Source organism: Oratosquilla oratoria, chromosome 27 (genome assembly GCF_046742065.1).
Source record: "Oratosquilla oratoria isolate Oo_2021 chromosome 27, ASM4674206v1, whole genome shotgun sequence".
In the NCBI taxonomy this organism is placed as follows: domain Eukaryota; kingdom Metazoa; phylum Arthropoda; class Malacostraca; order Stomatopoda; family Squillidae; genus Oratosquilla; species Oratosquilla oratoria.
In genome coordinates, this window is record NC_134803.1 from 9372613 (window position 1) to 9398237 (window position 25625).

The 25625-nt window shown below is 41.7% G+C and overlaps 2 protein-coding genes across 2 annotated transcripts; both read left to right on the forward strand.

Annotated features, from left to right (window-relative positions):
• The first annotated feature begins 3103 nt into the window (after positions 1-3103).
• Positions 3104-5032, forward strand: LOC143039729 (E3 SUMO-protein ligase ZBED1-like). The gene is made up of 4 exons (XM_076209971.1): positions 3104-3368; positions 3618-3824; positions 3934-4387; positions 4632-5032. Exons 1-4 carry the CDS (start codon positions 3259-3261, stop codon positions 4902-4904), a joined length of 1044 nt encoding a protein of 347 aa, XP_076066086.1. The 5' UTR covers positions 3104-3258; the 3' UTR covers positions 4905-5032.
• Positions 4895-5954, forward strand: LOC143039675 (uncharacterized). Its single transcript, XM_076209913.1, has 2 exons — positions 4895-5623; positions 5829-5954. Exon 1 carries the CDS (start codon positions 5025-5027, stop codon positions 5580-5582), a length of 558 nt encoding a protein of 185 aa, XP_076066028.1. The 5' UTR covers positions 4895-5024; the 3' UTR covers positions 5583-5623; positions 5829-5954.
• The last annotated feature ends 19671 nt before the right edge of the window (positions 5955-25625 follow it).

The window sequence follows — 25625 nt, forward strand, 5'->3', positions numbered from 1 at the left end:
GTGTGTGTGTGTGTGTGTGTGTGTGTGTGTGTGTGTGTGTGTGTGTGTGTGTGTGTGTGTGTGTGTGTGTGTGTGTGTGTGTGTGTGTGTGTGTGTGTGTGTGTGTGTGTGTGTGTGTGTGTGTGTGTGGAAAAACCACCAAGGAAAAAGAAAAACTGATGCCCAAGCGCTTTCGTCTATTCAGTACACTGAGGATGTCTGAATAGACGAAAGCGCTTGGTCATCAGTTTTTCTTTTTCCTTGGTGGTTTTTCCGCATATTTAGAATCACGAGTTGATGTGATTTCTTCTGCATGTATATATATGTATATCTATATATATATATACATATATATATATGTATATATATATATATGGTAGGGAGAGGTACGAGGAGACAACAAAACGATACAAAGGGTCTTAATATTTACTTAACAAGCAAACAAATATCTATCAATTGTATTTCCCTAATTATAACAATGGACACTTGCAAAAAAATAAGTTCTAAAATTCATATAGTACACGGATAAACATATTCGTCTAGATTTAGAATCCTAAGGCATAACTTTAAGTTTTTATGTTTCAATTTGACCCATAAGCAACCATACAGATTATAATACCGACAATACTTAAATCAATATTTCACTTACGTTTTATTAATACTGAGGACATATACAATATTGCAATGTTCAACACGTTCATTTTTCAATTCAGAATAGAATTCTCTTTACTCTTTTTTTTTTTCGAAGGCGGTAAGATAAATTGTTAATGAAAAAAATTATGGTACCTGAAATAAATGAAGAGGGTGGAGTAATATTATTGTCACGAACTACAAGAAGATAAGGGATGCGCGAAACTTTAGGGGAGCCTTTATCAAGAGAACCCACTATTTGACCGGCTTCGATTTCTATCTTTCTCAAGAGTCGTTCGACTGATTTTTTACTCTTGTCGTCGATTTCGCCTGATGACAGTTTATGATCTCTGACTCCTCCAGGTTGAACCCAGAGTAGCCAGACGTCCGGTTTTACGCTGGGCAGTCCTCCATTTAAAGGTCAACTGAGAAGGTTTTGGATTTCTTTATTTTTTGTATGAAAATATAACTTAGAAGAAGTTAGAACACTAAAATGCACGTTTCTAGCATCTTATAGTCTTGATTTTATCCAAATAGCATAATCTTAAAAGTGTCTGATAGCAGACGAACTTTTCAATGTCGTAGTTACATTTTCCACCGCTAGGGCAACTGATGACTTAACGATTGCTGATTGCATTATTCAACATGGCCAGCACGCAACGTCACTGACCAGATAACTGTATTCTTGTTTACAGTAGCTGTTGGTGTGAAACAATAAAATGGAGACTTGAGAAAAACAGTCTACATGTACATCGTACCAGCCCAAGTATCCATCAGTTACGTTATTGATCTCATTACCTTTAGCTACAAGGCAGCAATCAAACCAGTGCTTGACACCAGCCCATTTTGTCTTCATGCACTTCTGTATTTGTGAATGCAGATCAGTTACTAGTGCACCCACGATGACATTTCTCACATTGACCAGGGAATTGAGAGACCTGTTCAAGACTTCATATTCTATCCAATAGGAGTTTTTCACATCATTTGACTGAAAAATAAGGTTAAAGCATTACAAGCCCATATATCATCATTATAACATAAAAACTTTATATGTGTATATATATATATGTATATATATATATACATATATATATACATATATATATACATACATGTATATATATATATATATATATATATATATATATATATATATATATATATATATACATGTAACAACTTTTCAACCACAATTCACTTTTAATTCCGTACCATCGCACACGAGACTGAGAAGCTCGGCGGAGGTACATATTGGAAATTGAAACGTGGTCGAGCTGAGGACTCGAACTCAGCTCAGACGTGACAAAGTATCCTTGACTAAACTCATTACGCTATCAAGATATATATATAAGTTGAGCACGACTTTCTTATATTTGTATGCTCGTGTTACATATACACGAATTTTTGCGTTCAACCCACCTCCGTCATGATAGTGTAATCGTTAGTATGTACACGTGGGAAAGTTTATGCATACACTGAATGGTCCCCAGTGAATAGATTAACATCTTTTCAACCACAATTCACTTTTGATTCCGTGCCATCGCACACGAGACTGAGAAGCTCGGTGGAGCTACATATTGGAAATTGAAACGTGGTCGAGCCGAGGACTCGAACTCAACTACGGTAAATATAACAAAAGAAAAAATTAAAAGGTGTATAGATAAACTCAAAGTTAATAAAACACCAGGGCCTGACGGCTGGCATCCAAGAATCTTAAAGGAAATGAAAAATGAGATTGTTGTTCCATTAGAATATATTGTCCAGAAATCCATCATATCCGGAGATGTCCCAAGAGAATGGAAGCTAGCTAACGTTACTCCCATATTCAAAAAAGGTGACAAAAAGAAAACAAATAACTATAGGCCTACAAGTTTGACTTCAATCGTAGGAAAAATAATGGAAACTATCATCAGAGATGCTATCGAACATCATTTAGAAAGTAACCGTTTGACAGAGCTGGGACTACCGATTGACATTCGGTAGTCGGTAGATCGGTACATAGGCGGTAGATTTCTGCTACCGATACCGATCATTCGGTATTTTGAAGAAACTACCGAATACCGCTACCGATTGCATGATTGGCAGTCAATCGGTATCGGTAGATTGAAAAAGCGAGCACGGGACTTTTTTGTTAAGACTTAAGAGAAGACGACCCCGGCAAAATGAAACGGACAAGTTTCAACACGTTCGAGCGCATCTATGGGAAGCAGTTAGCAGGAAATTCCAGGAATTACTTTTACGTCATCACGCTTTGCCAATCACCGGCCGTTCTGGGCGTTCTCAGCCAATCAGAGGCCGCCACGACCTAGCAGATTCTTGCTCCCGCCAAAAGTTTTGGCGGGAGCCCCACTCTCGTTTGGCCTGCCGACGCGAGTACACCTACGCTCTCGACCACGTGCTCAGCCTCATCGCCTAGTGTTTTAAGTGGCAGTGTTTGTAAGTCCGCCCGCCGCGGCAGCAACACTTAATCGTTTTGTGCTTTTAACTTTCCAATTGATTTTCCTTTTTTAAACTTTATTTTACATTAAAAAAAGTTTTCAAAAAGTTTTGATCAATTCAGTGAATTAAGTATTTAATCATATAAACTTGTTTCTCTCGCTTTAATCGTTTCTGTGTAGCTCGTTAGGTTAGGTTCTAGTCGCCATCAACATGAGGAGGTTCCTGACCAGTAGCCCGGTCCCCGGCCCCAGCAGGCAGTCCCAGGCCCAGGAAGAGAGGACCAGCAGCCGCAGCAGCCTCTCGGATGCCTCAATCATCAGGTAGTTAAAACCTATATGATTTTTTTTTTAATCTAAAATCTTTTATCTGTTAAAAAAGGCCTTTTTCAAAAGACGTTTTGTTGAAACTGTTAAATAGTTTTGTCTCTTGCTTTTCATAAGGCACTTTGTTAAATTTAAATAAAAAAAAATAAAAGGCATTTTTCCTTTTTATCTGAAAATTTCTGATTGACAGTTTTTACTTTGTAAAAAAAAATTGAAATTTAACTAAAAATGTTAATTTGGTTTTAGTGACCCAGCCGACCCCCTGGAGGACACCAGGAGCCTCTCCAGGGCATCTTCCATGTCCACCAGCAGGCTGGACACCTTGGCCAGCAGCAGCGTGGACATAGTGAGCGCCAGCGGCGAGGAGACCTCCGACCACGAGGAGACCCAGGGAGGGGGACAGGCCTTGAACGCCGAGGAGGAGCTAAAGGGCTCTCTTCACGGCCTTAACGAGTAAGTTAAAAAATATATTTAGGTTTTATCACTTTTATAAGTTTTATCTTTATGCCACTGCTTTTAAGAAGTCTTTAAACTTCTTTAATCTTTATCTTTTCTTTTTAAGGTTCTTCAAGTTTTACAAGCTGGAGAGCTCCCAGAAGAGCAGCAAGTTCAAGGACAAGATACTGCACAAGGGGATGGCCAGCTGCTGCAAGTGCCCCCAGATGATAAAGTTCGACAGCGAGTCGAGGGGAAACCTCAAGAAGCACTACAAGACCAAACACCCCTCCATGCTGTCGTCTCTGGAGGCAGCCCTGTCCCTCAACAGGTTCAAGCCGACGAACAAGATAGAGAAGACCAGCCGCCAGATCACCCTGAAGGAGGCGACGGAGAGGCCCAAGGCTTGGTCGCAGGAGCTGGCCCAGCAGGCGTACGTGGTCTGGTTCGCGGAGGGCCTCAAGCCCCTCTGCGACACCGAGGACGAGGCCACAAGGACCTTCTTGAACATCCTCAAGCCCGAGTTCAAGATGCCCTGCAGGAAGACCCTCACCAAGCGGCTCAACAAGTACGCTGTACAGGTAAAGTTTTTATTTAAGAATTAAAATTTAAACTAGCTAGTTGAAAGTAAAGTTAACTTTAAAAATGATTTAAAAAAATTAAAACAACTATTAACATGTTATTTATTAACTTATAACTTGTAAAAGTTACATTTAAGGTATTTCTTTTTTGTTTTAACTTAAGTTTTAATTTAATAATTTATAACTAAAAGCAAAACTTTTTATTTTTTAAACAGTATTCTATCAAGCCTAATTTCCTTGGCAGGTCAAAGATGAGGTCAAGGCCACCCTGCAGGACGTCGACCTTGTGGTCACCACCGCCGACTCCTGGACGTCCCACAGGAGGGCCTTCCTCGGCTGCACGGTGCACTGGATCGATCCCATCACTTTGGAGAGGAAGGCAGCAACTCTTGCGTGCAGGGAGCTGATGGAGAAGCAGACAGGACGAGTTCTGGCAAGGAACCTGTCTGACATCTTCGCGGAGTTCGACATCAGCAAAAAGATCACCCACTGCACCACCGACAACGGGCGCAACTAAGTGGCAGCCTTCGAGCACTTTGCCGCCGACACCACCACCAGGCCAGAGTTGACAGAGGAGGAGCTCGAGGAGCAGACCGACGAGGCGATCGTCAACGGCGAGGTCGTCGACGTCTCGGACATGCTGCGCAACAGGGGGGATGATGAGTCACAGCTTCCGCCACATTTCAGATGCAGTGCTCACACCCTCAACCTGCTGGCCACGACGGACGTAGCAGAGGTGCCTGAGTGGAACAAGGGGCCCAGGGCTGTCTTCAGGAGGCCTGGGGCCAAGGCCCAGGCCCTGTGGAACCTGCAGAATAGGTCCTCTGTCTACGCCAACAAGATCAAGGAGGCTCTGGGTGGCAGAAGGCTCGTCACCACTGTAGCTACGAGGTGGAACAGCTACTTCAACTCCATGAAGGCCCTCATGGAGCTTGTGCTGGAGAAGCAGGACGCCAAGGTTGCCATCAACCGCATCCTCGCCGACCAGGGCTCCGCCGGCTTCGACATGAAGGATGCCGAGATCATCAAGGAGTACCTGGACGTGATGGAGCCTGTCGCCACCTGCCTGGACAGGATGCAGTCAGACAAGTGGGCCTACATGGGCAACCTCCTGCCCGACCTGATGCTCCTCAAGAAGAAGCTCCAGCAGCAGCAGAGCCGCAACCTCAAGCACGCCAAGAAGCTTGTGGACTAACTCCTCGACCAGGACAACCTCACTAATGGATTTGCCAACAGGTAAGATAAAACCCCTTGTAAAAACTTTTATAAACTTTTAAAAACTTGTAAAAAAAATTCTTAGCATTTTTAATTTTATCTTTTATTCAAAACTATTTTTTTTTATAATTAAGTCGCTTAGATAAAACTTGAAAGAAATGATTGATTTTAAAGAACTTTTATAAATAAAAACTTATATGTGCTTTTTTTTTATTATTATCATTAGATTTGGTCACCTGTTCGCGGAGGAGCACCTGCTGATGGCCACCGCCACCCACCCAGCTCACACTCTCCAGGCCATCTACCGCCTTGCGGAGCAGGACTACACCACCATCAAGGAGAGGCTTGTCAGGGAGTTGGTCGACATCGTCAGTCCAACCCCTACGCAGGAGGCAGCTGCTGATCAGGGTGGCGATCAGTACTTCTGCTAAGATGACCTCTATGGGCCTTCTACTTCCACCACCCCAGCCAACAACTCTACGCTGGAGGAGGCCATCAAGCTGGAGGTCATCAACTGGGCCAGGGACCACGTCGTCAGGAAGGAGCAGTTTCCTGCCGGCCACCGCGACGCCTAGGTGAAGTTGTTTGTCAAATACAACACCTCCCTGCCCAGTTCCGCTGCCGCTGAGAGGTTGTTCAGCACCGCCGGCAACATCCTCCGCCCCAAGAGGTCCTCCCTGACTGCCAACAACTTTGAGCAGTTGGTGATGTTGAAGGGCAATAGCGAGAAGTTCAAGACCTTCCTCAAGGAGGACCTCAAGAAGGGCGCCGACACCGACCTGGAGTAGGAGGCTCAAGACTGCTTCAGTTGTAATTTTTTTTTGTGTTGGGAAGAAATTTATTTTGTGATTCATTTTGTATAGTTTAATAAAATGTTTCAAAGTTAATAAATAATGCTGTATTGTCTAGTTTGTTTAAATTTAACTTTTTTCAGTTTGATGTTTATTTTTTGAGGGAGAAATTCATTTATTAAATAAGTTATGTATTTTTGAACTTAAATAAGGTATTAAAAGACTAATTTACTTCTATTCTTAAGTTAATCTAAATAAGAGAGAAATAACTTAAAAAGTGTGTTATGGGCCTTTAAAAGCATTTTTTATTATATATATAGCTTTTTTAATCTACCGATATCGAATCTACCGAATACCGCCTTCAATCGGTAGATTTCTGAAAATCTACCGATACCGGTTGGACGCGGCTCGCTACCGACTACCAATACCGGTGGTAGATTTTTTTCTACAGAATCCCAGCTCTGCCGTTTGATAAATGATAGCCGGCATGGTTTCACACGGAAACGTTCTTGCGTGTCTAACTTACTCGAATTCTACAACACAGTTATCTCGAATTATGACAAAAGAAACAATATAGATTTAATATATCTAGACTTTGCAAAAGCTTTTGATACCGTCCCACACGAAAGACTACTTACTAAATTAGCTTTACACGGAATAAGTGGTAGCCTATTAGGTTGGACTAGTAATTGGTTGAATGGTCGAAAACAGAAAGTTGTTCTAAATGAAAAAAACTTCTAGATGGATTTTTTTTTACAAATGGAGTTCCTCAGGATTCCGTTCTTGGACCACTTCTATTCATAGTATATATAAATGATATAGACCATGGACTAAAATCTACTGTTTCCAAATTTGCTGATGATACAAAACTGTGCGGAATGGCAAATGATCACTTTAACCAATTAGATATTCAAGAAGATTTAGATAGATTACAGCAATGGTCTGAAAAGTGGCTAATGAAATTTAACACAAGTTAGTGCAAGGTAATCCACATAGTTAAAAATAACAGTAAGTACGATTATAAGTTATTTGGAAATTCGTTACAGAAGTGGATAGTGAAAAAGATCTCGGCGTAATTATCAGTAACGACCTCAAATCATCAAAGCAGTGTATTTCAGCCTCTGAGAAAGCAAATAAGATTCTAGGACTGATTGCGCGATCTTTTGATTTCAAAAGTCCATCACTCATTAACAAGCTATATAAATCGTTAGTTCGTCCACATTTGGAATATGCTGTTTCCGTATGGTCACCGAATCTCATTAAAGACATTGACAGATTGGAAAAAGTACAACGGCGAGCCACAAAACTGATTCCAAATATAAAAAATAAATCATATGAAAATCGACTAAAACATATGAATCTGTTTTCCCTAAAAAAGCGTAGACTCAGAGGTGACTTGATACAGGTCTTTAAAATTCTAAAGGGAATTGACATCAAAAGTGACCAAATTTTTACATTGAATGAGAATCAGACAAGAAACAATGGTCTCAAACTCTCCGGAAATAGATTCAATTTGGAAGTAGGTAGAAACAACTTTGCCAACCGTGTAGTTAATGAATGGAATAAACTTCCTGAACAAGTAGTGCAATGTAGTTCAGTTCGAAGCTTTAATAATCATTTAGATAAACACCTAAGCAAGATGCTGTAATGATTATAATTTATTTTATATTATTTGTTTTTGTTTTGTTATCACTTGTCTGTCTGATTTTCATTTATTATTAGTTATATGTCAATTTATTATTATTTACTATTTACCTGTTTGTTTTTTATTTAACTATACCTATGCATTTATTTAAGTATTTTATTTGTTATTTACATTATTATAGTTTTTATTTATTATTTTATTATTATTATGATTTTTTTCGCATCCGACCTAGATATGGACCAAAAGGTCTCCTGTCGGCATGCTCCGCCTTTGTAATCCTTTGTAATCAACTCGGACGTGACAAAGTGTCCTTGACTAAACTCATTACGCTATCAAGAGAGATATGAGTTAAGCACGACTTTCTTATATTTGTATGCTCGAGTTACATACACATACACGAATTTTTGCGTTCAACCCACCTCCGCCGTAATAGTGTAATCGTTATCACACAGTGAAATATTTACATACTAAAAATTAAAACCCAAACAGTGTCAACGGCGTTAATTTAAAGCCGCAACATTCAACTATCTTGAGCGTCAACGGCGTTGATTTAACGCCGCGGTAGTTGCCATAGCAGCTGCTTCCTAACAAACTGGCTTAGGTGAGCTTCGTGGTTTCCATACATCTCCACAAGACATGACAACTGTACGAAGTGGTTGCAGCCTTTGCGAACCCAGTTATGTAGAATTTTGATGAGTTATAAATATCCCTCTGTACACTACATATTTTTGTTGTCATGGGTTGAATTAGAGTTCCCCTCCACATACTTTCAAAAAAATTTAACACTGCAGTGCTGCGGGGGGCTGGGGGTGGGGGGTGCTGGCAACCCATCATTTTCACGTTCTACCGTAGGTAAAATGTTGGCTTCTTTCATCAACTATTTGTTTTTCTTTTAGTTACATGTTATTCACGTGGAATATAAATCCAGTAAGATAGTATATACATGCATAATAATTAATTATGAGTGTTGTATATATCTTTCATAATATATGCATGGGATACGTGAATGCGAGGGGAAGAATACGCTAAATTACCTTACCCTGTCAATTCGCTTACCATAGGCCTATACGAGTACGTCTCCCTGATCTCGCGCTGACAGTGGTCACGGAAGCAAGATATATTCAAAAATGAAAAAAAAAATCATGCTATACCTTCACTTTATGTTATCTTAAAATAATTTATGCAAAAATTAAAAATCGAAAATCGGCCGACGCCAGCATATATCTGGAATACATTAGAATATAAAGGTCCAGGGGCCTTTATAGTCTAATGTATTCCACATTTGTAATCAGTTTTACCCTAAAGACGACCATGTGAAATGGTTGAAACAGCTGTCGGTATAAAATGGAAAACCACTCTGATGACTTTCGTACTTTCCTCCAGAGTTTGAACCATGAAGAGAAAATGATACTTAGAAAGTTAGAGAAATGTTCTCTAAAAATCATTGATGCCACATGTGCTTTAGAATTCAACAGTAATATATATATATATATATATATATATATATATATATGTATATGTGTGTATATACATATATGTATATACATACATGTATATATATATATATATATATATGTATATACATATATGTATATACATATATATATATATACATATATATACATATATATATATACATATATGTATATATATATATATATATATATATATATATATATATGAGAGAGAAATACGCTAATGGCAGCGACATCAAACCGATAATTTTTATGACAGTTGCATGCGGGGCTCAAACCCGCTGTACTCGGCTATCCGTAAATTACCTGTACGGCGCCCTAGACCACTACACCACAGAGACTATAAAATCCTTGAAACCTGGAATCGAACTGATTCCCGAGGGAAGGAAGATCACTTATTACGGCGATCCGAATTCCTGTATTACTTAAGGACCAGCCCACCAGTGGTGTGGGGTAAGGACCGGGACGAACCCCTTTCACGGTTTGATGTCGCTGCCATTAGCGTATTTCTCTCATAGTTACAATGGCGATAGCGTGAAAGGGGTTCATCCCGGTCCTTAACCCACACCACTGGTGGGCTGGTCCTTGAGTAATACAGGAATTCGGATCGCCGTAATAAGTGATCTTCCTTCCCTCGGGAATCAGTTCGATTCCAGGTTTCAAGGATTTTATAGTCTCTGTGGTGTAGTGGTCTAGGGCGCCGTACAGGTAATTTACGGATAGCCGAGTACAGCGGGTTCGAGCCCCGCATGCAACTGTCATAAAAATTATCGATATATATATATATATATATATATATATATATATATATATATATATATATATATTGAGACATTGTGACAGGTTTGGGAAAGGAGGAAGAGAAAGACACGTGTCTAAGGCCTTGTTTATTCCTGTATGTATGCATATGTACACACACGCACACACATACACACACACACACACACACACACACACACACATGTATATATATATATATATATATATATATATATATATATAACATTTTAGAAGCTCTGCCAAGGGATTCGAACCCTGACCTGTGCGTATATAATCACGAAGTCAAGACGCTAGCGACTGAGCCACGTGTGATGTTTTAAAAGGGCTATACAAGTCCCCGACCACGCTTCACGTAACATCAGAAGATCTAGTCTCATTTTCATCCAATCCCCGTATTAGGCGAGCCCTCCGACAAGTTGTGTATGTTAAAGATAGATTGAACATTTTTAGAAGCTCTGCCATGGGATTCGAACCCTGACCTGTGCGTATATAATCACGAAGTCAAGACACTAGCGATTGAGCTACATGCGATGGTTCAAAAGGACTGCACAGAGCTACTAAAAATGTTCAATCTGTCTTCAAAAAATCTGTGATAAAAAAATTGAAGTAAGATTTCCTCCACATGGACCAGACGGAGTTGCAAACTGGATACTGAAGGAATATATAGATGAACTGACAGGAAAAATATGTAAAATAGTTCAATGCTCACTCAAAGAAGGAAAACTACCAGGAGACTGGAAAAATGCCAATATAGTGCCAATATATAAAGGGGGAAATATGGAAGACCCAACAAATTATAGACCAGTGTCCCTAATAAGCACAACAGTCAAAATTTGTGAGAGAATCGTCAAAGATAGATGGACAAAATATCTGGAGGAGAATAATATACTGAACCCGAGACAATTTTGATTCAGACAAGGAAGATCATGTACCACTAATTTAATTTGTTTCTATTCAAGATTGATAGATATATTGCAAGAAAGGGATGGCTGGACAGACTGTGCATTCCTAGACCTACAAAAGACATTTGATAAGGTACCACACAGAAAATTACTATATAAACTGGAAACAATAGGAGGCATATATGGAAAACTATTGAATTGAATGGAGGACTTCCTACATGGAAGAAAAATGAGAGTGGTGCTCAGAGACAAATATTCAAAATGGGAAGAAATGAGTAGTGGCGTCCCACAGGGGTCAGTAGTAGCTCTCCGATAATATTTGCTATATATGTAAATGACATGTACGAAGGCATTGAAAGTTACATGAACTGCTTTGCAGATGACGCAAAATTATTAAAGAGAATAAACTCTGAAATAGACTGTGACTCATTGCAGAGGGATCTGAACAAAGTCTCAGAGTGGAGCAAGAGATGGGAGGTAGAATTCAACATCAAGAAGTGCAGTATAATTGAATTTGGAAAAAGCAAGAAGAGAATAATAGGACAGTATAAAATTGATGGAAAAGAAGAAAAGAAAGTAAATTCTGAAAGGGACCTAGGAGTAATCATCACCAAAGACATGTTGCCAGATAAACATATAAATGAAATAGTCGGACAAACATACAATTTGTTGAGATCAATAAAGGTGGCCTTTAAATACCTGGATAAGGAAATCATCAAGTAAATATTACAAACACTGATAAGGCCAAAACTGGAATATGCAGCGCTGATATGGTCACCCAGTACAAAAAATAATATAAGAAAATTAGAAAGAATACAAAGAGCAAAGACAAAGTTGGTCCCACCATTTGCAAACCTGACATATGAACAAAGACTGGCCGAACTGGAATTGCCAACCCTGAAACAAGGAAGAGAACGAGGAGGACCTCATTACCATCTACAGAATTATAAAGGGAAAAGAATGCCTTGATAGAGAGGACTTATTAAAGCGGGACAGAGGAAAAACAAGAGGACATGCAATGAAACCCAAACAGGATAACTACAGGAGAGACCTGAAAAAGAACAGCTTCCCACACAGAGTGGTAGTTATATGGAACAAATTGGATGAAGAAATGGTGTGTGCAAACACAATACAACAATTTAAGAACAAACTTGGTCTTGCGAGATACAAAAACGGGTCACCACGAACATAGCTCCCCTTCCCGTATAATACAACTAGGTAAACTAGGTAAACACACACACACACACACACACACACACACACACACACACATGCACGCACGCACACACACACACATGCACGCACGCACGCACGCACTCACACTCACACACACACACACGCACGCACACGCTCACACACACGCACACACACACACACACACACACACACACACACACACACACACACACACACACACACACACACACACACACACACACAAATAGAATATCGGGACAATATAAAATTGGAACCAAGGAGGTAAAGAAGGAGAGATCCGAAAAAGATTTGGGTGTAATTATCTCAAACGACTTGTCCTATGATAAACAGATAAACAAAATTGTCGGAGAATCCTAAAACTTGCTAAGATCAATAAAAGTGAACTCTACTCACTTCCCGTAAGATACATACACACACCTCTCACGAACATAGGCACGACCCACGCACAAACATCTCCACTTACTTTTCTTCGACTAAAATTCGCTTCTTTTCTAACTTTCTCTTATACTACATCTTCTCATTTCAGTTTACCTCCCACTAAAGATTTTTCTGTATTTCCACCTATCTCTACTGCTACGCCTCCTACCATTTTCTGATCTTTTGGTGATTCTAATCCCGGCCGTCGGCGCCGCCGTCCGAGTTCCCTGTCCATTTCTCCCGATCTACGACCACCAACAACCCCTGATCACTCGCTTAATCGCCCGGTGGCAATAGCCATCTTTTATACACTACTATCTTTTCATTTTTTTTACAGACATTCTTCCCCTCCCACAAAAACCGATCCTGCGCAAGCGGGTGGTCTTACCTTGCAAGTCGCAAGTCGCAAGTTCTCTCCCGTGTTCTCTTACGGGCTCAACTCCAAGCAGCAGTTCTCTCCCGACTTCTCTCCCGGGCTCAACTCCAAACAGCAGTTCTCTCCAAGCAGCAGTTCTCTCCAGTAAGACGCTTCAGGACCAGCTCTCCTCAGCAAGACTCCTCTCCTCCAGCAAGTCACCTCGTTCCCTCCTGTGGCCCTTCGCTCTCGACCACGACGCTTGATGGAACCCTCACTCCGGACCTTCCCTCTACGAGATCTCATATGTGACCTCCGAGCCTATTAACCATTAAATCTTAGTGTTAGTGATATTGTGAGTCTCATTTCCCTGGCTTGTCCATACCGAACCAAACCACGACAGGATCAACAAGAAGGAAGGATTTATTCAAGTCTTTCATGGAGTTCATTAAAGAGACCAATCTACCAATGGATAAACTGATTTCAGTGTGTACTGATGGTGTTCCATGTATGGTGGGGAATAACAAAGGATTTGTAGCGCTTCTTCGTGAAAATGAAAATAGACCCATCCTAAGTTTTCATTGGATTCTACATCAGGAGGCGCTTTGTGCTCAAATGTTAAGGTGGTCGACTTTATTGTTGCTCGAGCTTTAAACGATCGCCAGTTTAAAACACTGCTGGATGAAGTTGAGAATAATTACCCAGGTCTGCTTATGCACAGCAATGTGGGTGGGTTGTCAAGAGGGAAGGTGCTCAGCCGTTTTAAGGCTTGCCTGAGCGAAATCCGAATTTTCCTTGAAATGAAAGGCGTCAAGCATCCTGAACTAGATAACGATGAGTGGTTCCTGAAGTTTTATTACCTTGTGAACATGACTGAGCATCTGAATCAGCTCAACGTGAAAATGCAAGGCATTGGAAATACAGTCTTATCCCTTCAACAAGCAGTGTGTCCATTTGAAAACAAGCTGAAACTCTTTATTGGAGATATTGAAACAGGTCGTTTGCTACACTTTGAAAGACTGAGACAATTTAAAGATGCGTGCACAGCAAATGACCCTGCTCAACATTGTGATCTCCAGCAGCTAGCTGGTTTCACATTTAGTCTCCTGCAATCATTCAAAGCACGCTTTGAAGATTTTTGTGAGCCCACTCGTCTTTTCATATTCATAACTCATCCACACGAGTGTGCAGTGGGCAAGCTGACCTGAGTTACATCCCTGATGTCTCCATAAAAGATTTTGAGGTAGAAGTTGCTGACCTCAAAGCCTCAGACATGTGGGTGATTACATTAAAGTCATTAAACGAAGATTTGGGAGAAATTGCGCGCCAGCGAGCAGAGCTGTCGAGTGAGCACAAGTGTACAGAAATGAAAGAAGAAAAAAATCAACCCGAAAACCAGCTGATTTTCAAAAATTGGAATGCGCTTCCAGTCGCATATCACACACTGCAGCGTGTGAGTATTGTGTAACTGATAATGGTTGTGGTTACATAAGGTGGACTTAATGCGGGCGAGATAAACTCCAAACGGGGAGTTTTCTTCTATTTATTTATAAAAGGAGAATCTGGTTGGAAATATAACAAACTACAAATGGGCCCTGTGGGCAAAATACAGTAAGTGCCGGGCCTTGACCTCGGGCACACCTGGCTGGCAGGCTTGACCTGCTCAGCTCTGCTTGTCTTGGTGACATAGGTGTCGTTAATAAAGGGGGTTAGTAGGTTGTCGTAAGTAAAAGTGTTAGTTGCTATTCTTAGGCTTTGGAGTTAGTTCTACTTATTGGGGTTAGTCGTATGGTTGGTGGGTATGGTTAGGTATGTTATATATATGTTAGCTTATGGGTAATATAATAGGGATAGGTATAATAAAGGGGGTTTAATGGGTTAGTCTGGTGACATTGGGCATCTATATCTTGTTTGTCTTGAATTCTGCTGCATTAGATGTATGTTCTGGGAAAGCAAGGTTAGCTAGAGGGGGAGGTAGTGCCATGTTGCAAGCATGTGGATCACTTGCGTGGTAGGTGATGGTTAGTAATGGTTACAATTACCGTATTCACCATGTTTGGCTCCAGTCGTTCTCACATCTGGAAAACATCAATACCAACCTACGGTCACGTTTAACAGATGGAAGCCTCAATGCCTGCATGAAGCTTAACCTGACCAAGTATCAACCAGACTACAAAGCCATCAGCAAAACCATAAAGCACCAGAGGTCACATTAGTCATCTTGATCAGACGTATTTAATTTATTATTGGTTAGCTTCAGTATAACGTAATTATAAAGAATAAATTCAGATAACTATTATACTCTAAAATGTTGGTCTTACTTAAAAAATAGACGCATTTAGTTGTATTCAGTATTAAAAAATATATGTCTCTCACGGAAATACATTTAAAAAGATTTTACTTTCATAGCTCTCTGAGCCAAAAAGGTTCCCGACCCCTGTTCTATAGTCATGTCAAGTAATACGTTTCTCCATAGATGCTCTCCACCTTTGACTGTCATCTCTTCCCAACAGATTTCTTTACAGTTAAAATCTCCCATAAGTACCACGTTTTCTCCATCCTTCAGCATCTCATTTAATGAAAGCCTTGTATCTTCTAACATTTAAGAGTAATCTCTCTCCAAGATCCCGTTTTTGGGAGCACATAAATCACCACAAACTTTCTACTTTTCATGTGACTATCTTCAACTCTTATTATGATCATTTCCACCCTGTTCCTTCCATTTGGAACATTTAAGCTATTCTTAGCCAAGAACATGACTCCTCCTTCCTGTTTCTCCTCTCTATTTCTAAGCCAGTGATTATATAATCCATATCCAACACTGTTTGGTAATAGTGGACCCCTTAATTTTGTCTCCACAATTCCCATTATGCCTGGTCTTTCTTCTGACAGGTAATCATTTAGTTCATTTAATCCTGAGATTACTCCGTCCATATTAGTATAAACCACTTTTAATTTTCTGCTCTCTCCATCTCGTTCTCTGGTCCTTTCGTTTGTTTTTTTTTTTTCTTCTTCTTCTTGAATATGCCATTTTCTCAGTCTCATGTCTATCTTTCTCGAAGAGAACTTTGTTTTCTCGGTCTCCGTTCTTTTCTCTCTTTGTTTTCGCTTCTTAACGTATTTTCTCGTTCTCTTTCCTCATCATTCATGTCTCTTTTTATCCATATACCTTTATAATGTTCACTTTTTTCTAGTTATCTTGTTTTAGCTAGTATTTCTTCCGCTGCCATGTGTGAACTAAATTTGATCTTTAGGGGTCGATTTCCTCTTTCTGCTTATTTTTCTATTCTAAGCACTTCTATTTCCTTTTCTATTTCTTGCTCTTCGTCTTGTACTACTTTTAGAACTTTTCTTGCCAATTCTTTCCTTCTTTATCTCTCAGGGACATAATTAGGTTGTGTTTTCCTTTTAGACCATATACTACAATACACTTCTTTTTGTTCACCGTATATCTTACCAAATTTTCCTTTTCCTCGATTACCTGAATGAATGTATCTTTAGCATTCTCCTGCATTTGTTGGTGAACAATATCCTTAAAAACTATCTTATAATTTTCTTTATCTTTTTCCATTATTTCCTGGGCTGTTGTAAATCTTTCAGTTTTCTCAGTCATTGCCTTGATATATTAATTTACTTCTTTTTTAATGGTCGCACTATTAGTGGTAACATTATTTTTCAACCTCTCATTTTCACATTTTACTTCGGTCAGTTCTTTTTTTTAATGCACTTACTTCCTTATTTATTTCAACATTTGCTTCAAGTCACTCACTTCCTTAATTCATTTCAAGATTTGCTTTCTTTAGATCATTAATCTCTTGCTTCCATGATTCCCTCATAAGTCTCATCTCTCTATATCTATAATGCAACTCAGATTTCTTTTCTCGTACCCAGTAAATAAAGAAAAATGCCCTACTTCACCATTCTCTGAAAATCTTTTCGAACCTAACGGAGATTTAAAGTTCATGTATACATTTTGTTTCACTACTGCGCCGGTAGAAGATTCTGACCTCATGTTTACTTTTCGTTTCACTGCTTCGCCACTAGGGGTCTTCTCTGGCCTGTTTTCATTCTATTCCATTTTTCTTCAATACTCACTATTTCCACTGTAATTAAACCATCTCGGGCATCCACAAGAATCCCCCTTCCCATTCAACACGACATAGGTATCCTGCTATTGCAGCACTATTGAGACGTTCCGTTTTTAATGTATTTCACGAGAGCTCCAATTTTACATGTCAGTCTGACCGTTCGTGTATGTGTGTATTCACCTTGGTCTTTGGATCGCGTGTTGGACTCGTGATCGACAGCTATTTCCCTCCCGGAAGAGAGCTCAGAGCTCGTATGACCGATCTATGGGTAATGCTATGACCTTACACGCACACACACACCCAACTCCCCGCCCACGAGAGTTGGAGTAACGACTCGAAGTGCAGCGATACTGAAATAATTTCAGCCCTGGGCAGGATTCGAACCAGGTACCGCCGCCACCCCGGGCTGACAGTCTGAGACTCTACCAACTGCGCCACCAAGCGTGTATGACTTATCGTGTTAGTAACAACGTTTCATCTTTATTTTTTCAAAACCTCTCAATTTACACACTGAAGACTCTCTGTACGTATGTACTCTTTAATGTACAAAAAAAGGTGGAATTCAGGAATCATGATGGCATAAGACTCAGAAACAGGTAGATTATTCTCGATGTTGCGAATCCTGTCCAGAATTCATCTGGAGGGCTTTCAATGATAAGATTGTTTGGTCCTAACCTAAAATGTAAACATGTTGTGCATTAGGAACGGGAACTTCGCCACGAGGTCGGACTTTCCTCGTCCCTCCTTCCACGGTATTCTCCGGGGACGAAATGTGATGCAATGAGAGTGGACCATGGGAACCCTAATAAAGGGTCGGGCTTCCCTTGTCTCTCCCACCCCGGAAAAGACAAAAGGCCACAGTCTTTTGCATGATTACACAATCACCTAGTGTCTCACCTGGTATAGGTTAGATGCCCTACCTACTCTCTCCCTTGCCCCTCTGTAGATTCGGTTTAGCGTGACATATCTGATCATACTGTCCTTGTCACTGGTCCAAGCTTCCGAAAACAGCCTGCTGCCCTTCTTGCCAAATTATCTCATGTTTATGCTCCTTGTGGATAATATTATGACTTCGACAAATTTCCCATCCCCTTTAATACGTAATGCTGACGGTGTAAGTTTAATCTAGGTGACCGCCCCACCGAGTTAATTCTGGGATACTCCCGTGATTTTTTTTACAACGTTCACAGAAGCAAAAAACTACATACCTGTGATCGGCAGGGATTCATCGAACCCTGAAAATTACAATATGTAATAATTTCACTTTTTCTGTTTGGTTTGGGTATTCCATTAAACCATAATATTATAACTTATCGTGGCTTTGGGACCACGTGTTGGTTTTCTTCGTCTTTGTTCTGGTGGTGGTGATGTGTGAGTCCACTTCGGACGTAGCATTGGGGATAGGTATAGGAATGGAGGGAAGGATGAAGGTATGCGTTGAGGGGAGAGTGGTTCTCTCATAGAAAACGTCTACTCACTGGTTTAACACACGCTTCGTCGCATTTACACTTCACACTATCGGGTTTATATGAGGTCTGATGAATTTCAAATCATGTCTTAGACTACGTAAAAAGGGGGCCCGACGTCGCACCGAACGCCTAGTGACCTTTGACCTCTCGCTGCCAAAGATTTATGGGAGGTACAATTTCGCCTTACCTGAGGAGAAAATATTGCACGATGCATATAATAAATAATCCCCATATATGGGAATTAGATATGGGTAATACACCAAAACCAATACTCAAAATGGAGAAGTCCCCATATGGTAAGTAAAAAGATTAATAATGGAAATAATAAATGGTAGCTCGACATTCCTGGAGAGGTTAGTCAACCATATTTGGTCCTATGGCGTCGAGTCTCTTACATGATGCTTTATATGTTTTCGTATATATAAACAAAAACTATAGGTCACCATCTAAAAGGAAAAAGTAAAGTTGCTGTATTTTAATCTTAATCCTAATTCTACAGCTATCAATTCACTAAATTAACTGAGGTGGTAACCACAGATGTCTATATTAAATTGTAATAACAGCTTATTTACTCTAAAAAATGCTTCTATCGGGATTAATTCCCGACACTCCTCACAATATCTAAATACCACCGAACTCTGTTACCTCTTGTTCAACGGTTTGCGATGTTCTTGTAACCTCGTAGGCACTTTTTCTCTTGTCTCCCCAACATAGTGTCCGTTGAAGTCCGTTGCATTTTATGTTATATACCACAACGGCCTCGTCCGCCTTGCACTCCTCGTACTTTACTCTGGTAAGCGCCTCGTGTAATGTGTTGCTGAGTTAGTGTGCCACATTGACTCTATGCTTCCGAAGCAGTCTTGCTGTAACCTCTGACACCCTTTCACGTATGGGATCGTCACCCTTTCGGTCCTTAGCGGTGACGCGCTTCGGTCGACTTCACATTGTGGAGCCGTCTCTCTCCACCACTTGGGTGGGATGTCCGTTATCGCGGTACACCTTCCTCGACCTGTTCTCTTCTTTCAGTGAATCAGCCACGGAATGAATTTTTTCCGCTCTGCTCCACAATGTACTCACAACACTCCTTTTGTGGCGCACTTGATGGCTATTTTCACAGCCCATGTCCTAGTGTACTGCATGCTTCCTTTTGAAATCTAAATCAAGCAGCCTCATCATTGTAACCACCTGAAGACGATTGCCATGCATGGTTCGGAACGTCTGGAATAAAGTACCCGTTTCTGAGCCTGGTTTATTTTACTGATATTATTGTATGTACTCTGTGTGTGTGGGTGTCACACATAGCCGGGAAAGGGATTCGAATCTTTCTCAAGTGTTCGTGACGACTTTACTAAAGGTTCGAATCTTACATCCACTCCCGTTGCGCGATCAGCCAAGGAGTATCGATGCAGTAAGAAAAGAAAGAAAAAAATATGAATCTTCATCACATGAGCTATTGTTGGCTGCTGCCCTACAAACTATCACGGAGAAGGCACCAAGGCAATCCATCTCAAGCACTTCGTCCCCCCCTCCTCCCCCCTCCCTCCTTATCTACTGGAACTTGCGTTGTCCCAAAACATGAATTTCAACCCGATATCAAAATCTACTCCTGCACAAGAAGCACACCAGAACCTTCATGAGTTTCACGCACTCGCCCTAGTCTCCTAAACCTCTCAGTGTCCCCAGGCCCAACTGAAATAAATGATTACCGTTCAACCTCAAGTCTAGTCTCCACAATCCAAATCCTCCGACTCTCCAAAACCACACCCATCTAAAATACATTTCCCCATAGGCATCCACAGAAATTCTCGCAAGGGGGAGCATAACGGCAAACTCACCCCATTTATCTGTGTTTCTTTGTATTATCTAGTTTCACAAACTATTTATCGGCTGAAAGAAACCTGCACAGCGAAGCTATAGCGATAATCCTATACCACACTCCTGGTCATATGGCCAATTCCCGAAGGTTGAGTGTGGTTGAATTTTCCGCCAAAATCATCGGAAATTTAAAATTCCCGGCTCTGTGCAGGCATGCGTATTGTCGACCCCACCTCCCCCTCCCTACCCCTCCCTTCTTACCCGGCTGCCCGGCTTGCGGAGCTCACTCACATCGCGGAAACGGGACAGAGTGGTCAACTTGCTGCCCACATGGGAGCAGGCGGTCCCGTTTCCTGCTGGTTAATCGTCTGTTAGTTTTATCGCTTTCCGCTTGGCTGCTGGTTTGTCCCATTCTTCGACTACCCTTTTAGTGATCCAAATGTTACCTTCTTATTTCTTGTGCTCCGGCTTGTGCCCGTTGCTGCGAGTCTGGTAGTGCGGAGGGGGGCTTCTGGTGTCGGCGGCCCCTTACCTAAGTTCTACGGTCCCACAGCTTGGATTGTCAGGACCTAGGCGTAGACTTTGATATTATACGAGCACAATCCGTTCCCGTCTTCGAGCCGTCCGTGGTAAGAACCCGGGCCTCTCGGAAGACGTGGGAACATGTCTTATGGTACGGAGGGTGGCGCCCCCCAAGGTCATCAGGCCTCTCGGCAGCCCCATACCTCCGACCATCATCGGTCCTCTATTGCCTCACGGTTTGTATCAAGCCCTAGGCGTAGACTTTGACCATATACGATCGCAATCCGTCCCCGTCTTCAGGCCGTCCGTGGTAAGAACCCGGGCCTCTCGGAAGACGTGGGAACGTGTCTTATGGTACGGAGGGTGGCGCCCCCCAAGGTCCTCTGGCCTCTCGGCAGCCCCATACCTCCGACCATCATCGGTCCTCTATTGCCTCACGGTTTGTTTCAAGCCCTAGACGTAGACTTTGACCATATACGATCGCAATCCGTCCCCGTCTTCAGGCCGTCCGTGGTAAGAACCCGGGCCTCTCGGAAGACTTGGGAACGTGTCTTATGGTACGGAGGGTGGCGCCCCCCAAGGTCCTCAGGCCTCTCGGCAGCCCCATACCTCCGACCATCATCGGTCCTCTATTGCCTCACGGTTTGTATCAGGCCCTAGGCGTAGACTTTGACCATATACGATCGCAATCCGTCCCCGTCTTCAGGCCGTCCGTGGTAAGAACCCGGGCCTCTCGGAAGACGTGGGAACGTGGCTTATGGTACGGAGGGTGGCGCCCCCCAAGGTCCTCAGGCCTCTCGGCAGCCCCATACCTCCGACTATCATCGGTCCTCTATTGCCTCACGGTTTGTATCAGGACCTAGGCGTAGACTTTGACCATATACGATCGCAATCCGTCCCCGTCTTCAGGCCGTCCGTGGTAGAACCCGGGCCTCTCGGAAGACGTGGGAACGTGTGGTTTTGTTCGGTGGGGTGTGCTCCTGAGGATCATCAGGCCTCTTGGCAGCCCCATACCTCCGACCAGTAATGACCCTCTAACGCCTTATGGCTTGCTCTGTCAGGCCCTAGGCGTAGTCTGACATTTCCACTCGTAATCCGTTCCCCATACGTCTTCGAGTCGTCCGTGGTAAGAACCCGGGCTTCCCGGAAGACAAGGGGACGTGTCTTATGATACGGAGGGTGGCGCCCCGAGGATCATCAGGCCTCGGCAGCACCATACCTCCGACCTTCAATGGTCTAACGCCTCACGGCACCATCCTCCTTCCATGTTTCTTAAGCAAAAAAAAAATAATAATAATAATAAATAAATAAATAAATAAATAAATAAATAAATAAATAAATAAATACCATGTTACCACACAGCTCTTCTCTTGAGCCACAGCCAACCTCTTGTCAACTTCACCTGGCTTGAGTTTAAAGATGACTTACCTGATGTTCCACCCCAAGTAAAACACAAAAGAACTTTAGGCTTAGGGAGTCTAGTGTTAGAATTAGTATAAATCGGTTCAAAGATAAACTACAAACATTTAGCGTAATGAGAAGAGGAAAATTATTTAAATAGTACAGTTTAAGTTGACGCAAAGTGCTAGGTGTTGTATAGATAAAATGCCTTGACCATAAAAAAAAAAAAAAAAAGTCGAAATGGACATGACTTTTCCTATTTAACTTAAGCTAATCTACAGTCATGATGGTCGAGAATTTTACCATGTTAAAGTTAATTTCAACGCTCACTGTGACTCAGGTCGAAATGGACATGACTTTTCCTATTCAACTTGAGCTAATCTACAGTCATGATGGTCGAGAATTTTACCATGTTAAAATCAATTTCGACGCTCACTGTGACTCAGGTCGAAATGGACATGACCTTTCCTATTTTAACTTGAGCTAATCTACAGTCATGATGGTCGAGAATTTTACCATGTTAAAATCAATTTTGACGCTCACTGTGACTCGGGTCGAAATGAACATGACTTTTCCTATTCAACTTGAGCTAATCTACAGTCATGATGGTCGAGAATTTTACCATGTTAAAATCAATTTCGACGCTCACTGTGACTCAGGTCGAAATGGACATGACCTTTCCTATTTTAACTTGAGCTAATCTACAGTCATGATGGTCGAGAATTTTACCATGCTGAAATCAATTTTGACGCTCACTGTGACTCGGGTCGAAATTAACATGACTTTTCTTATTCAACTTGAGCTAATCTACAGTCATGATGGTCGAGAATTTTACCATGTTAAAATCAATTTCGACGCTCACTGTGACTCAGGTCGAAATGGACATGACTTTTCCTATTCAACTTAAGCTAATCTAGAATCATGATGGTCAAGAATTTTACCATGTTAAAATCAATTTCAACGCTCACTGGGACTCAGGTCGAAAGGACCATGACTTTTCCTATTCAACTTGAGCTGATCTACAGTCATGATGGTCGAGACTTTTAAAATTGAATCTACAGTCATGATGGTCGAGAATTTTACCATGTTAAAATCAATTTCGACGCTCACTGTGACTCAGGTCGAAATGGACATGACCTTTCCTATTTTAACTTGAGCTAATCTACAGTCATGATGGTCGAGAATTTTACCATGTTAAAATCAATTTTGACGCTCACTGTGACTCGGGTCGAAATGAACATGACTTTTCTTATTCAACTTGAGCTAATCTACAGTCATGATGGTCGAGAATTTTACCATGTTAAAATCAATTTCGACGCTCACTGTGACTCAGGTCGAAATGGACATGACTTTTCCTATTCAACTTAAGCTAATCTAGAATCATGATGGTCAAGAATTTTACCATGTTAAAATAAATTTCAACGCTCACTGGGACTCAGGTCGAAAGGACCATGACTTTTCCTATTCAACTTGAGCTGATCTACAGTCATGATGGTCGAGACTTTTAAAATTGTTAGAATTAATTTCGACGCTCACTGTGACTCAGGTCGAAATGGACATGACTTTTCCTATTCAACCTAAGCTAATCTACAGTCATGATGGTCGAGAATTTTACCATGTTAAACTCAATTTCGACGATCACTGTGACTCAGGTCGAAATGGGTATGACTTTTCCTATTCAACTTAAACTAATCTACAGTCATGATGGTCGAGAATTTTACCATGTTAAAATTAATTTCGACACTCACTGTGACTCAGGTCGAAAGGGACATGACTTTTCCTATTCAACATAAGCTAACCTATAGTCATGATGGTTAAGAACTTTACCATATCAAAACTAATTTCAACACCCACTGTGACTCAGGTCGACATAAACATGACTTTTCCTATTCAACTTAAGCTATTCTACAGTCATGATGGTCGAGAATTTTACCATGTTTAATTAATTTCAAAACTCACTGTGACTCTGGACGAAGTGAACATGACTTTCCTATTCAACTTGAGCTAATCTACAGTCATGATCGTCGAGAATTTTACCATGTTAAAATTAATTTCGACGCTCACTGTGACTTAGGTTGAAATGAACATGACTTTCCTATTCAATTTAAATTAATCTACAGTCATGATGGTCCAGAATTTTACCATGTCAAAATTTATTTCAACGCTCACTGTGACTCAGTGATGTCACGGTATGATAAGATGACGTCATTATGTGATAAATTGACGTCACCATGTAGTCCTATGACGTCAATTTGTGTCTGTGACGTCACGAGACGATCCTATGGCGCCATGATTAAATCCGGTGACGTCACAGTATAATCACATGATGTCACTAGGTATTAAACATATAGAAGTCCGCTTGTGGGTGAAGAGACGTCATAAACTGCCATAACACACTATTGGATGAGAACGCTCGCCACGGGCTTCGAGGACTTCCCGCGGGAAGACTTGGGGTGAGTTGGATACATACCGAGGGTTCAGGCCCGTCTTAGTGGGAGACGCTCAGGGAACGTCTTCACCCAGGACGAAGCCTCTTGACTAACGCCCACGGACGAGGTCGCTCGGAAACGAATTCGGCCTCGCATACTCCCTTTCGGTTTCTCGCTTACCCCGAGGATCTTCAAAACTAGTGAGAGTGGTAGGCGTACGTTGGACGGAAGCAAGCGTCTCCACACTCAGGTTCCTAGACGGCTAGTTGATGCATTTGCCCACCGGGGAGGGTGCATCGGCCGACATCTCAGTGGCTCTGAGAGTGTTGGCGGACGTGGAGTTCGGGGTGGACTGGAACGGGTCTGCCCTTGCTCCCATACAGGGACTTCATTGGCTCGGGATTGAGTAGGACACAGTCAGCGCTCTTCGGGTGCTCCCCTGCGCCAAGAAAGCGTGTTTCTCTCACACGTTCTCCCTCCTTCACTGGCAGGGGGGGGGTACCTCAACTTCGCGACTTCGGCCCTTCCACTGAGCCACTTGGGGCGCCGACGGCTGGTACGGGAGGTCGACAGGAGCATACTACTTCTCCCGCGTGACCTGCCCGGGCCGATACCCTTAGCACTCCACAGCTTGTTGCGTCCCGGGCTTCGGTCGGGGCCCCTACGCCGGTCGCTCTATCCAGGTTTCAAGAGACCTTCGTAGTGTAGCAACTACG